At 32.6% G+C, this 16,164-nt stretch overlaps 1 protein-coding gene across 1 annotated transcript in view; it reads left to right on the top strand.

Annotated features, from left to right (window-relative positions):
* Positions 1-11,314, top strand: part of LOC123549602 (uncharacterized) — a gene marked incomplete at its 3' end in the record, with an annotated part of 55,284 nt that extends 43,970 nt beyond the window's left edge. Inside the window, exons 10-12 of the mRNA XM_053533190.1 lie at positions 9,253-9,385; positions 10,474-10,594; positions 11,215-11,314. Coding sequence (XP_053389165.1) covers positions 9,253-9,385; positions 10,474-10,594; positions 11,215-11,314 — 354 coding nt within the window. The remainder of the gene's footprint in view (positions 1-9,252; positions 9,386-10,473; positions 10,595-11,214) is intronic.
* Between the last annotated feature and the right edge of the window lie 4,850 nt (positions 11,315-16,164).

Raw genomic sequence — 16,164 nt, 5'->3', positions numbered from 1 at the left:
AAGCGGTTTCCCATGAGGTGGATGCGTACTCTGCTATTGGCCTATAGGCTTGTCGTAGGAGCTTTCCATTGTCTCCCCAACTTGTTCCAACCAGTTTTACATACTGGCGAGTTTCTTGAAGACCCTCACCTTTGACTAATAATGAAAAGAAGTATATGTTATTTTTCAAATAAAGAGCTATTTAAGCATTTTTTTCCCAACAAATTTTCAATAATATTTACATTTCTGATTTTTGCTGATATATACACATTACATGGATAAAGATGAGTGACTTATGATAATAAACTTTTTTTCTTAGAATAAAATTAAATTTCAAATATGCCATTTTTGTGATTTTCACTTAAATTTTAAATTTGACAATGAATATCAAGTTTGCCTTTCATTCCATCTCGATGAATTTCTTATTGCTGTCATTGTTTGACATATATACGTTTACTGACAATCAAATAGTCACTGTAATTTAACAGTGAAAAAACTAGTAGACGAAACTTTTACACTACCCCCTAATAATTTTATAGGTGAGTTTTATCTCCCCTATCACAAACATAAGTGAACAAAATGTAGATAGGCACGGCTTTGACACTTCAGAAATGGGTTTTCATGGAATATATTGTTTCCAAAAATGTTTAAACTTCTTTTGGCCTCAATTGTTGCAATAAAACTCCGTGAGCTCTTTGATCAAAAGGTAAAGGTAGGTCAATTAATTCAATTAGAGCTGTTATTATTGCTCTGATCATTTTTCAGGTTTCTGGCAAAATACACGATGAATTAGAGTTATTAAGTAAGTTTCGAAAGTAACGTTTAATACCTGTTACAGTAATATTCGTTAAAAATGGTAAGTTACATTTGAATAAAAAAAGTGCTGCTCAGTACCTACAGCTCCACTATTGCATTCTGAACATGTTCGATCCGGGAAATGTGTGCCTTCATACCTCCCGGTTTCAACCGGTAGTCTGAGATTGCATGTGCGAAATCTGAAAAAAGTAAGAGAATCAGTCTTCGGAAGAATTACGAAATAATTATCATACTCTTAATTTTAATTGTTTGATAAACTATTATATGTCATTTCTTTATTGGACTGTTGCATCTTGGTGTGCCATTCTTGTTTTAATTGGTCAATGAGAGTTTGTTTAATTTGCTTGTACAGATATTTAGTAACATCAGTATTCTGATATAACCATAGGACAGGTCTTCCAACACTTTTTGAATTGCCTTGATTTTACTTATCCATTTTTAGTCGAATTAGTCCTTGGACATCATATATTTGTAAATCATAGAGGATAATTTAGTATCTCTGCCAAGAAACAGTTTAACCCAATAAGAGATCATTCTTGTTTTAACTATTATAGATATTTGATATCTACCCAATTCGCCAAAGAGCATTGGAGTACTTTTGTGCATATTTGTTATTCTTGGGAGGAAGTCGTTATGAACTCTCTCAAGCAAATCAATATTTTCAAAACCAGATATTTCTGATCCGTATTTCAGTATAGGTAAAACTGTATTATCAAATAGTTTTAAAATGAGATCGACAGGGAGATCAGCATTGTTTGTCCATGTAAGATACATAGCTTTGTTTGCTTGCTGGACTATATGCTCCCTGGCGTTCAGGAATGACTTTGCAAATACGTGGCTCTGAGACTGTGTTTTTTGTGCTGTATGCTTCCGAGAAATCTACCCTTACCATTATCTTTTTGAGATTTCAATTTGCTGGGTTCCGAGTGTAAAGTTAAAATTATTAGTGTTTCTTGCACCAAAGACATTTTTTTTCTAAATTTACTGTTAATTTCCAGTTATTGCAGTATCATTAAATTGATGTAAAGAGTTCTGAAAAGCAGACGTATTAGAAGAAACAATAAAAATGTCAACAGCATAGAGTACATGTAATAGTAAAAGTTTACGTCAGATTTCATCATCGGGACTATAAAGCTCTATTCGCATAGCACCATTTGCCTTCAAAAAGGATTACAAATCATAAAGATACAGAGAAAAAAGTATGGGACTCAGTTTTTTCCCTAACGCAAGCCAGTTTCAGACACGAGGACTAACAATTTATTATTATTCTGGGAAACACATGATTTGATATTCTGATACATATTAAATATTACTTTACATGTGCCACAAACCCATAGCGCCAATTTTTATCAAAGCACTGAGAAAAATCCACATATGAACAGAGTTTTTGCTACTTTTCCTTTAAAATTTCAATAAAGGCATGAAGTGTAAAAATGTGATCTGAACAAGAATGGCCTTTTCTAAACCCGGCATGATTTTCATCCAACAGATTGAATGTTTCGACATATTTTAAACTGCGGTAAATGGTTTGCCTGCACTGCTAAGTATTGTGTTGGGCCTGAAATTATTAGGTTTCTCCGAGATTCCGTTATTTTTAAAAATTGGTATAATGGTTCCTTCAAGCCAAGAAGAAGAGATTGAGCCAGTATCAAGCACACTATTTAATAACCTGACATAAATTTGCATTAAAATATGTTTCGTGCTCTTTATGTGCTCATTAATAATATTACCCGATTGACTCATTGCTTTTCCGTTGTTAAGTTTGTTAATACGCGCAGTTACTTCGAAGACGTTAATCTGTAAGTTAAGAAATTGATTTTAGTTATCGAGAAATACCGGTATTTGATCATCCAACGAATCATATCCTTGATCCTCATGCAAATTGGTATTTATTTTCTTTAAAGTATTCATAAAACTCTTAAATAAATGTTTTTTCTTCTTTTCGTTTTGGTTTTAAACGTTTCAGAAAACTCCAGTACTTTTTTAGAGTTATTTTAACTAATCGACCTTAACTTTTGAGCTTTGTTTTTTTGAAAGATATATTACTCGCGCAATTAAATGTAATATTGGCTGAATGTTCAAAAACTGCCTTTAATTCGTTAGTAATATTTTCTATAGACTATCCGGTTCGTGGCGTTTGGAATATTTATAGAATATCGTTTACCTGCTTTATATCAACATTTTGTGTAAATTCGTTAAATTTATTTGTGTTCCACTTTGCTTTCGAACCAGTAAATGGACTGTTCAACGGAGCACTTTGCTCTTTCATATGTGTTTTAACGACCATATTAACGCATTATGACCATCCGAAAATATTGGATCAGTTTCAGTTATTTCAAATTCGTTTAAACTGTTAAACCCTTTCGCACTTGTAATAACATAATCAATAATAGACTTATCCCTAAAAGTGTATCAGCCCTGGTTCAAATATTTCCCAACTCTAGCATTACCGATATTAAGTTATTGTTTCGGCACATTTCAGTTACCATAAGTCCATGATCATTCGTTTTTTTTATCCTGAGATTTACCTGACAAAGGAATTCCTAACTCTTCCAAAGCAATATATTTATCAAATTGCGTTTGCAAATCATGATCAATATGAAAAACTTCATTAAAACCGGTTAACTGTAATACTCTGGCATTAAAATCGTCAGTTAGGAACACAAGTTTATTTCGTCTTCAAATATGTATAAATCAAAATCATTGTAGCAACGTGAGTTTTATGGGGACAAGTAGATGACGCTTAAAACTGCATTTTCACTAGTACATAACAATTGTTTATCAAAAAACAACCAAAGAACGTATTCATTATTGTTTGGTAAAATTTTAACATATCTAGAGATATTCTTACGGACATACACACCTATATCACCGGATTTACGTTTGTAACTTTGTTCTCTATTAGCACAGAAAATATAATACTTTTAAATACAGTAAACAAGGTCTGGATATAAGCATGTTTTTGCTTGATTTTTGTTGTTGTCGTTGTTTTTTATTTACCATAAAAAATGTTCTGTTCTGTTCGGCCACCAAAGAAGAAAAGTGCTGTTACTTTGTTTGATCAACGCTCACACCTACTTTTGACCGTGTCCGCTACCAATTTTGAGAACTCCTAATTTATAAATGTGATGGCATAAATTAATTAATTACTCAATTTATTTATAGATGATTTTATCAAATGACGTTTTTTAGCTCAATCAAGCGGGCCGCAGTACTTAGATGACGGCTTGTATTTGAAGTAATTTATACTGTATTTGAAAACATTTCCATCATATTATCAGAACAGATCTGTTCTGTTCTGTTATTTAAGGTGTAACAATAGATGTGTAAAGCAATTATTGCGTCAATCAACGATTAATTCCTTTGAAGTAATATATATTTTGATGAAGTGAATAAATTATAGCGTTTTAAACAGAGTTATTATTTTGAGTATATAAAGGTTAACATTATATGATTTTATTATTCTATTGCAAATAACTTTTTTAAAAAAGAACATATTACTATGTAAGTATTATACCAGAATAAGTTTAGGATCGAATATCTAAATACTGAGAGATAATCTTGCCATAAATTCCTTCCCGTGTTTTCCTGGTTTCCCGATGTGCTATTTTAAAACTAATTTTATTGGTGAAAACCAAAACGTATTTAGGATATGTTAATAAAAGCCAATCTTGCCACTATTAAATATATATATGAAAACTTGACCAAACATGAATTTAAAAAACGATGAATTATCAATACAATTTTACAGGTTGAAACGTACTTAGAATTCACCATGGAATTTATTAAGGATGTTAAACATATCGTTTTGCTTTCATTCTAGAAAACACTATACCCTTATAATAAAGGAAAATAATAGATTACTTACAATAAGCTATAGCGTACTTCACAGAGGTACTGTTTTCAAACTTTGAAATTGATATTTCATCGATCAGGTTTTATATGCCTCATATGATATCTCATTTGTACATTCAATTGTTTTGAAAATAGTTCATTCAATCTTTTTCCTAAAATACAAAAGATGCCTAAAATGCAATGTGAAGAACCAAGAGTACAAACTGTCCGTATGTATTTTATCTGTAAATTGCCTGACGTTGTTGGTCAAGTGTGACAAAAAATTCTGTAAGATAAAGTAGTTCCATAAAATGTGTGTTGGCTATGTAGAAACTGTGAGAGGAATAAAATGGCTTTATAAACAATGTAGTGATATAGGATACAGATTGCAACCGGTGCTTTGTGAAGAATTGCGTTGATTTGCATGCAGTTACATTCTGTTGATTATTGAATTAGTAATAGATAAATAATTGAAGTGAATTAAATAATTACATGGAGATTTTTGTTAGTATCTTACCTGTTTGACGTCACATGTATATTCTATGTTATGCCTTATTATACTTGTTATGAACAATTTCAGTTATGAAGCAATGTATGTTATGACAAAATTGAAAAATTGAAAAATCGTTACCTCTCTTTTGTATCTCCATTTGAGTGAAGTGATCTTAAAATTGGTAACATGATCGTGATTCTGTTGAGCCTTTGAAAATTATCTGATTAATTTTGTTTCGCAACACAAGTTATAACCAAGGATGTAGTATGTCTTGATAAATTTTCTAAGCTATAGCAAACATAGTTTTAAATAGATATAAATTTAGAAGTCTTCCATGTTTTCTGAAATTTGGTATTGGTAAAAACCCGGACAATTTCAGGATTCTATGGCGCCCTAGGAAATTACCGAATAAAGTCAGTATTAATAATAGAGTGAAGTATTCGATTGAAAATGTACCAGATTAATGACTTCAGTACAATGTTATACAAAACTGAAGTACGAATAGCTACCTGCGGGCTATTTCTCTATTAGTACGGGTGAGCAAAATTAACACATTGTTTCCTCCTCAATTTTAAAACATTTTGACAGCCAAAGCAACCTCTACCACTAACAACATGGGTTTCGTGAATGTGTCTATCAACTAATAATGTTGGTTAATGACCTGGTTGACGCTGTCTATGATAAGAAACAAGTAGACTTCATACTACTAGATTTCAGTTAGGCTTTCGTTTCGATAAGGTCAGCTATGAGAAGTCTTACTGAAAATGCACGATGATGAAGTGAGAGGTCAAACTCTAAAGAGGATTAAAATTAAAAAGTTTCTTGATAACTGAATCCAATCAGTTGTCCCGAATGGCACCAGTTCAGATGCCATGCCAGTCCCATCTGGTGTTCTACAGGTGTCTGTCCTTGGTTCCCTACTCGTTGTAGCTTATATAAAGGATCTCCAACAAAAATCAACTCCGAAGTCCACCACTTTGCGGATGATACAGCAGTCTATCTCAAACTGTCATCTGCAAATGAATCAGTTTCACCCTAAAATGACCTCAAAATGTTAGAAGAGCTAGGATTGGAGTGGGATAAGGCATTCAGCCCCTCAAAATGTTAAACTATCCACGTCACAAACATCCTTTTCCCACCTAGTACTACCTCCATAGAATCAGTCACCTCGGCCAAATATATTGGCGTTGATATATCAAATTTTGTTGTGGGATGTCCACATCAATAGGTCAACAAAGACAGCAACTCAAACGTAACGGTTTCTGTGTAGAAACATCAAGGTCAAATCTTATCTCCTGAAGTCCATGGCTTTCCAGACACTTGTTAGACCCCAGCTGGAATATGAAGTGTGGTCACCCTAAACCCAAACCCTCATGGACCAGATAGAGGGTGTCCAGAGACGGGCAGCTTGTTAGATTAACGCTGACTACTACCGCACAGAGATGCTACAATGCCTTAAACTTCGTCGCCTTGATCTCCGACGTATTGAAAATGAACTTTCTCTAATGTACAAAATCCACCATGATTTAATTCTCATCCCCAAAGAAGGCTTCTTAATTCCCCTCACTTGCCGAACACGTCACCCCCATTCCCTCAGTTACAAGATATCAGCAACTATAGATAACTTCAAGTATTCTAGTCCAGAACAGTATATGACTTTAATTATCTCCCTCCTGTTGTTGCCATCTTCCCTACACTTGAGCAGTTCATTCTAACAAACGATATGCTGTATTGATCATATCTCACCTTGAACTGCCTGATAGCTGCTTTTATACTTTATACCAAACTAATTTTCCTTGCTTTTAACTATCCTTGTGATTTGACGCGCCAAATGTGTACGTCCCCGTAAGGGGTTTGACATTATCGAAAGATAAATGGATAGAATAGCCTGAGAGGCTATTCGTACGGGACCGTCCCGAACAAATAGCCAGTTCCTATGCAAAATCTATTTTTACAACAACAAAGAAAGTCATTTCTAGCAGGTCCGTAAGACTTTGTGTGTTTTACATCACAATTTCTGCCTTTACTGCCTTTTTTGAACAATAAATGCAATTTGATAACAGATATATTTTTGCAGAAATGTCAAAGCAGAGCCGGATCATTATTTCTTTTTGGGACCTACGGGTCATTACATATTTCATGATATTTTAACTATTCGTATCTCAACAATATTTTACTATCCAAGTCAGACTAATGGGCGAATGAGTGCATTAGACTGCTTTCTACAAATCTACAAAGTTATTTGCTTTATTTTTACGTTGATTTTGAACGGCATAAAAACTTCAAGAAAGCACATGTCAACATTTAACAAAGTTCTTCCAGAAAATTATTATTCGTACACGATCGAAAAGGGTTTCCGGCAAGGCCCCAGCCAGCATTCTATATCGGCCCGATATCAAACCGACGTCGTTGTCTATAACGGCCCGATATCGGCTTCAACTTCGGCTGCAAATAGGAATGATGTCGGCCCGACGTCGGCAGACGGTATCGGGCCAACATCATAATGACATTGGTCCGATATTGGCAAACGATATTTGGCCAACATCAAAATGATATCGGCCCGATATTGGCAGATCATATCGTGGTCGCGAAATAGTGTGACACGCAGTGCTTTATCAAAGTTTTCTTAAAATATACACTTTATAAATTCTCAGAGTAATTTTCTTGAGAACTGATGTGTCTCGCATCATGTGTATGATGCTTATTTGATTTTATTGATATTATATTTTTCACAACTATATACTGCATGTTTTATACAGTTACGTAAGCTTTCTGTATACTCTTAACACTATTAAAATTGTTCAATTAGAATTTTAAACATATTTATATTTTCATTTTTTTTTGTAAATATAAGTATTTCTATGGAGGCAATTTACATAAAAATAAAAATCATCTTAATTATTACCTCCCTTTATTACATATAAAATTTTGATAAATACCGTCTACAAATTTTGTTTGGAACCTAGTTTGATTAACTCTGGCATACATCATATTTGCTTAAAAAATTAGCACATATATACAATAGATTACTTTTTCACATTTATCAATAATATTTTGAAAAATATAGTTATATTAGAGAATCCAATATCGACACGATGTCAATCCGACGTACGAAATAGTTACACTGATTGATGTCGATCTACCGATTACAATATTTTGCGGCACTACAACGGCCCGACGTCGGCCCTACATCGGCACATTTTGCCGACATTCCGACATTATACCTATATCGGGCCGATATAGTCATGCTGGCTGGAGCATTCCTCTTTTCAGAGTAAGCATGACAGTAAGAAATATTTTTAAATTACCAGATCTTGTTTTAAGATTTTCACTTCAATTAAAGAGTCATTGATGACTTTCTTTAAATCAACTCCATTTTCTCTAAAGCCATCATTTGCAAAACAGACAGTAAAAAAATCTTATCAAGCAATGAATGTTGTCTTATCACCCTCATCAATGGCTATTGTCTCCACGATATTTCATAAAAAAATTCTTTTTCTTCTGTTTATAGGTAAACCGATATGAACGGGTGTAAATTGCTACGAAAATAAGAGAAAATCTTGACTGAATAAGTACCATGTGTTTTTTTTTATAAAAATAAATAGGGCGATTATTAGTACCTTTAAGCCTAAATGTTTTATTTCATCAAGTTCTTATTATAGTATTATTATATTCAATGATTCTAGCCAAAACTATTTTTGCAAATGTTGATGTCGTTATCACCAATATCGATGTACATACTCACGGCGTACAAATGACACGGGATGAAATTGCTTAAGACTTCTTAATTTATTGTGCTATTTTTCACCCCTCAACTCTTCCGACCCATTTCAGCCTCACTTTATAACATTGATATCAAAAGATAGTAGCCTGTTATTCTCTATTACACTCCTTTGTATAGTACTTATTTTCGTTTTGGTTGAAAGTAACATCGACCCTGTTTATTTCTAGCGGTGACGTTCATGCATCGAACGAAGAAAGATCCCAAAATACCAATGGAGGTAATTCGGGCATTTGTAGATTCCTTGGTATAATCACCAGGCTTAAGTGAATTGGTAATGTAATACTGAAATACATTATATCTTCCGTAGTGTTTTAGTGTGTATGCTTAAAAGTCTTCTTTCTTTCAGTTGTACAATGCTGAAGTGGCGGCAACTGGTAATTTCATGAAACTCAGAAAAGATGACATCATAATTGCCTTTACATATTTCAATGTTACAGAGAACAAATCGAAACAAACATTTTCAAATCTGAAAATTAAAGGTAAACAAAAGATTGTATTTGACTAATTTGCAATAACAAATAAAAGAGTTAAACGTTAAAAGTTTATGATTTATGATGAGAGGGATAATACACGTTTATTGGTGTCTCGGTCACAAACGTTCCCGCGGGCTTCATCAGGCGGAATACACAAAACAATCTTGTAAAGTTACTATTCTTGCTTAAAAACATGTCTTGGAGACCAAATTTGCTGTTTTTATTTGTGATGACTTTACGATTCCGGTACAATTTTCAATAATTATTGATGCTGTTGTTCTTGAAATTGGTAGACATGTTTTAGCTATCCATATCCGGGAACAGCAAATCAACAACACTACCTAGAGCAAAGTTTTTCTAAATGATTGTGTTGTCATTTCTCTTTATTACAAACATGACATTACCCATAGTTTTGCATTTTTATTTTGCTTAAAAATTCGGTAAACTGGAAGACTGTTTCAAGAATAATAACTTTACATTTTAGTTATCTAGTAAATGGGTGAGTACTACAAGCTTTCAAGATTTATATGAATTCTGTGAGATATTAAATTAAAACAAACCAACTGATGCTTCCCAATTCCTAAAACCAAACATTCAAAAGTTACACGTGATTCAATACATTCACTGTTATCGACAAAATTGAACGATTTGAAAAGGGTGTAAGCAGAGGGACGAGCCAGTAAGTACATTATTTATTCTGTAGGGGAGGTAGGGGAGAGGGCTATGCGTTTGGGGTCGAATATTGATACAGCAAATCGCACTGTGGATTTGATTGCATCTTTATGCTACAATTAAGGTTATAATGTAAAGAAACAAGACGCAACTACCAGATGTAATCTACGCAGTAATACATATACGTCACTGAAAAAGCATTTCAAAAATAAAATATCATGTATTTACAGCACGTGAATCGCCTTGTTACAACACGATTTTTCTCCCGATAGTACATTGACGGATCCAGTGAAAAAAGGTAGTTTTATGCTAGAATGTATAATTATCATTTTATATATGCCTTCTTTTTTATTTTGAATAAAACTTGTGTCAGACTCTTATTTGGCATCCAATTAACAGATCGTTTCATGTTTTCATTTAAGGGTCTAGTGTTTCACCCAAGTATGGTCTAACAAATCGGACCGATGCACGTGGACAACCTGTTTACGACTATAACATTCACAGTGAATTGATTGCTGAAAATCTAGATTCCATTTTTCAAACGTAGGTTTAATGTTTTTCAATTCAGTACAAAGTAATTTACATTTTTTGATGATTTGTATTGCTGAACCGATTAATAAATTATCGACCCCATTTGTAAGATAAATATTGCCCGCATAGAACTCAATAAAGATTATTTTCCTGTTACATTAGTGTTATGTGATTGCAGTGATGTGTTGATTTTTACGTTTCGACGGAAACGATAACTGTTCATGTGGCAATATTGTAGCTTTCATGATAGAAGAATATCCCAGGTGGCCGTTCGAGCAGTATTATTTCAGACATGTGTAGGCACCTTGCTGGAACCACCAGTCTTCTGCAAGCCAACTGAATGGCTTCCTCACGTGAAAGAATTCTGCAACCCAAACGAGTTATCGGAGAAACTCATTGACCTTGAACATTTGACATGGTTAATTTTATTTATTATGGTTAACACTTAACGCAAAGGTACAACAAGAACAAGCTCTTCCATTCTCTTTATTGGGGATTATGTACCCTTTGCCCCAAACTTGCTTTTTCACACTGCGGTAAATTCAACAACGGAATAACGTTAATATTCTACCATGTAAAAAGCAGTTACTATTTTCTTCAGTAAAACAAATTATTCTTAATTTCATTTATAGTGTCTTATCTGTGAAAATCAGCTTTTCCTTACACTCACTGAAAGTTTACGACGAACAGGATAGGAAAGGACAAGCTACTTGTCTTCAGATTAATGGAACGGTGAGTAGGTTTAGCTTAAATGGGTAGCTACTAAGCGGGCCGACGAAACAGGATATTTGACATATGGTACCGACCTTTCGAGAATATCAACCAGATCAAAACGCTCGAGACCTTCATACATTTGTTTATTTCTTACTGTCTGCATAAAGGAGCCACCGGAACTGAAATTGGCAAACATCTTGAAACGGATTTTCTTCATGAAACGCTTACTGATTGTTTATTAAAACCTGGTTTATGATACTCCTCTTAAAAGGAATCCCTGGAAATCAGAAATCCCTTCGAACCAGACTATTTTCTTAGTTCTTCTTCTATCTCTGAATAATGGAACCACCGAGCAGATTTTCAGAATCGTTTCTATATAATGTTATGTAAGATAATTTATGAAGAGCAAATAGACTATTGAAAGCACGACGAATGGATTACTATTTCTGTAAAAGATAAACAAAATCTCTTAAGAAGAACAGTTTAATAAATTGTTACCTAACTTCAATGGATGTCTCTAAAGTCCTTAAGTTCCTAAGGTTTTCTTTACTTGTTTAAAAGTAAGCCAGGGCCTCAAATAACAGAACCGATTACTCTCACGAAGATATACAACGACCATGATAAATGCATACTTGAAAGAACCGTTCCTAACTTTAAGAGCGTCATGTCCCTGCATTCAACCTTTTTTTAATTTATTTTCTAAAAAATATCTGCTTTCCAAGGAACACTGAAACTATGACTTAATTATCAAGCACAATCACTATTTGCACATCACAATTATTACGTCACTCGTCAAGCGTTAGAGCGGCGGGTTTGAATAGAAAATAAAAATGTGGACCAACACGACATTAACGAAAATGTTGCAGGCTCGGTTTGATTGAGCCTGTTCATGGGTGGTAGTGGAAATGCAAGCTACCATCCACGCCCTCTAGCCCCGGGTTGAGCAGAACTCAACATTTACACATGTTATAAGTACCAGAATATAATTTAGAGACATCCAAAGATGTATTTATGCGGTGATGCACATGGAACCTTCAATGATGCACAGAGAGCAATTTCATTAAAAGCGGCTTATAATCTCCAAATAAAGTAATGGCTTTGTCCTAACCGAGAAAACAATGGGCAGAACTAAAGAAACTGGAATTTAGAGAGTGGATCTCCAGGTTATGGAGCCTGCGTATCACAGAAACTGTCAAAAGACAAAATTAAAAAGCAGGCACCATATCCAGGGGGTGATTTCACAATACCAAAGCTTTTAAAGCGAGAGTATTGGAACCAACCAAGCCGAAATGTTCAAGCTGAAAAATTAAACTGTACTCTAACACAACATAAACGATCTGAAGAGATCGAAATATAACAGATCATTAGTGGATGTGGTCCCTGATGTAGATAATGATCCTTGATATAGAGTTAGAATCAAAACAATATCTCTCAAACTTACACTTTACCAAAAACCGTGATATAATTCTTTCGCAACTGAACCTATTGTTTGGGATAAATTATTTCTTAATCAAAATATATTAAACGAGAGCTTTTTTTTGGTCTAAAACGTCAGCCAACCGGTTATTTACATTGAAACTTATTTTCATTTAAGGAAAATTAACGAAAAGTATCATAAGGGGCGGGTCATTGTAGCCCTTAAAAACCCAGACGGGAAAAAAGAAAATTGCAGTAAAAATCGGTTTGGGTCGTTAAGGTTTGTCTCTTTTAAATTTTTTGTTATTCTTTGGATCACGGGAAAAATTAACTTTAGGATATTGCATTAAGAGGTACAATTAAATTTGGAAGAGTTTACATTCCCATAATTTATAAAATATTATAGGTAGCGAGAATTCTAATGCAACCAATGTTATACATCTTATGCAGTTTAAAATGATTCTATAATTAGATGCATGTCCACATGGTTTTAACAATGTTCTTTATTTTTTTTTTAACCGTCTGTTTAAGAAATGCACCTAGGCTTTTAAGTTTTTATTTGATTATACAATGTATGATCGTATTTAAAGAGGCATATTATTGTTAACGTATTGATATAAAACTTCGAAATTTGCACCCAGTTGTAGTTGTTTTTTGTTTTCGAAAATTTTTAAAAAACATATTTTACAGTGATTCTCCAAATGTTTTTATTCTCAGCTGTTTTGAGAATCTTATAAACTCCTTTGGATGCATAGAAGAAAAATAACAGCAGATTCGGTTTGACAGAGTCTGTTCGAATTCATGAAAGATTATGGAAAGTGCATCACAACTAGCACTTTGTTACATAGATATTAAATAGACTGCATGACCCCAAAGGCCCCAGAAAATATAACAACACTAAATTAGGGATGTGGGATTTTTAGCATAAAATTTTGAAATGATTAAAGTAGTTATATATAGGGGTTTTTGGCACACTTTTGCCCCAAATTTAAATTTTTAATTGCCTAAACCGACCAAGCTGCCCAATTTCAACAAATTTAAAAAAAAAATTTTCATAGTACTTTATGAAAACCTATAGAAAAATATTTAAACACTTCCACCAAAATTTCCCAAAACCCTGCAAGTGGCAGAAATGGGGGCATCGCTCCCAACTTGACAAACTTTTGGCAAAACTTTGGGCAAACACAAATTCATCCAATCAAAGTCTCCCTTTTTTCTCCCAAGTGGCAGCAATGTGCAAGTCTGCCAATTTGGGCAAAACTTTTGGAGATATATTATATTATATTTATTAAAAATTGAAGATATTTTATCTTATTTTGAATAATAATTTCAAAATTTTTTGTCTTTAAAAAATTTAAATACATTTGATTAGTAGTTTACAAAAAAAAATATTTGTTTGAAAAAAAGAAAATTTCTGATAAAAATTTTCCCCATTTTTACAACAAAAAACGGGGGGAAAAAATAAAGGGCTATTGTTATTTGTGGAAAGATGAAAACAAAGTTTTTTAAAAGTACAGGGGGTAATTTTTGATATTTTAAAACAAATGTTACCCTTTTTACCCAAGAAAGGTTTAACACTTCCAGGATAATTTTTGTGGGCCCGGAAATCCCCTGATAAAGGACCCCCGTCAATGAACTGGTGCAGTATGTATGGACCAGATTTTTGCTATGATCAAGGGCTAAGTAAAAGTGAAAATGATAAAAAAATTTTTCAATTTAAATAAAACTAAAACAAAAACATTTGGAGAAAAAATTGCAAAACATTTAGTTGTGAAACCATAATTAAACAAAAACAAAATTGGGTGGGACGGAAAAGCGTCCCCATGGGTTAACGCCCCGACAAAAACAAAAATCAAAAACGGGGGGAAAAGGGGGTAGAGCAAACTTTTACTACCCCAAAAAAAAAATTTGGGCGATAATAGAAAGAATTACACAAAACCAATTAAAAGGAAAATTTTGGAAAGAAAGATGATAGTTAATGATATTGATGATATTGGGCAGTGATTTTGTTACATGCAAACTTTTTTCAAAAATAATAAAGGAGTAAAATACTGTTAACGTTATTTTATATATTTAGTAAATATGTTGGGGATTCCCCTTTAAAAAAAAAAAACCGGGGAAACTGTTACGAGTTTGAAAAAAATAATTTTAGAAGAGTTACCCGTAAAAATTTAAAGGGTTGATGGGAAAAGAATTTTTTTAAAAAGTTTGAAACATTTTTTTAATAAAATAAAAAATTTTATGTATCATACATTTTTGAAGGAAAGGGTGTAGTAATAGAAAGATTTAAAAAGAAATTTAAAAGAAAAGTGGAAATATTTTTCAGCAAATAATACTTATATTATTTTAAATTTTGCAGGATATGGTTGATAAAAATTTAAAAAAACAAAAAAATTTAGTTAAAAATGCACCAACCGAAGTAGTAAAAATTTAAAAAAAGGGACTTTTATTTTTAAATTTTTACGGGGATTTAAGATACCAAAGAGCAAAGCAAAAATTTAAAATTTGGGGATCGAGTTCGCTTAAGTAAATTAAAGCATTTTGAAAAAAGGTATACACCAAACTGGACAGAGGAAATATTTATAATTTATAAAATTAATAATACAATCCCCGAACGTTCATATTAAAGATTTAAATTAAAGAAATAGTTAAGGTTCCCTTTTTGGCAAAAACTTTTTCCTATACACAAAAAGTTTTTTGAATTTAAAAAGTTTTTAGACGAGACTATAAGAAAAAAAAAAGCTTTAGAAAAAAGGAAAGGGTTATGTGAAAAATTTAATAGTTGGGTACCTTTAACGATCTTGAACAAAAAAAATAAAAAGTTTAATTATATAAATGGTAATAAAAAAACTATTTTATAATAATGGAATGAAAAAAAGATCAATTAAATTTTCATTAACTAAACTAGCTGCTGCTTACAGAAAAAGTTATAAAATTTTTTGGGGGAGTAAGTACTGGGTTATATTTACAGAGGTGTTTTTGGGTTTCTCGTGCATAGCATTGTTCCAACTTTTCTATATTTGTAGCAGTTTCTGGCCTGTTCCATCAGTAATTACCATATTTTTAAAAAGACAAACTTGACGACAAGAAAATTTTTTTTTTAAATCACATCACCACAAAATAAAACAATTATAACAAAAGCACGGATTGGGGTTTAGTGTTATGACCCTAATGTCTGGGAAAAAAAAAATAAAGAAGAAAAGAAAAAAATTATTCAGGTTTTTTACAATACTATTAGAAAGCAGAAAGAAAAAAAATTTTTCAACACCCCTTTTAAATGCATTGAAGGATTTAAAATTAAGGATTTAAAAGCAAAAAAAAGAAAAGTTTTTTATTTAAATTTTTCGTGTGTTTTTTAAAAATTTTTTTCTATAAGTTTATTATATTAGATGGGTTAAAAGAAAGGTAGTGAATGATTTTGCCAAATTTCTAGCACTTTAGGAGAAGTAATG

This window comes from Mercenaria mercenaria, unplaced genomic scaffold (genome assembly GCF_021730395.1).
Source record: "Mercenaria mercenaria strain notata unplaced genomic scaffold, MADL_Memer_1 contig_2101, whole genome shotgun sequence".
In the NCBI taxonomy this organism is placed as follows: domain Eukaryota; kingdom Metazoa; phylum Mollusca; class Bivalvia; order Venerida; family Veneridae; genus Mercenaria; species Mercenaria mercenaria.
The sequence above is the reverse complement of the archived record's forward strand: the minus strand, read 5'-3'. Positions and strand labels throughout refer to the sequence as shown.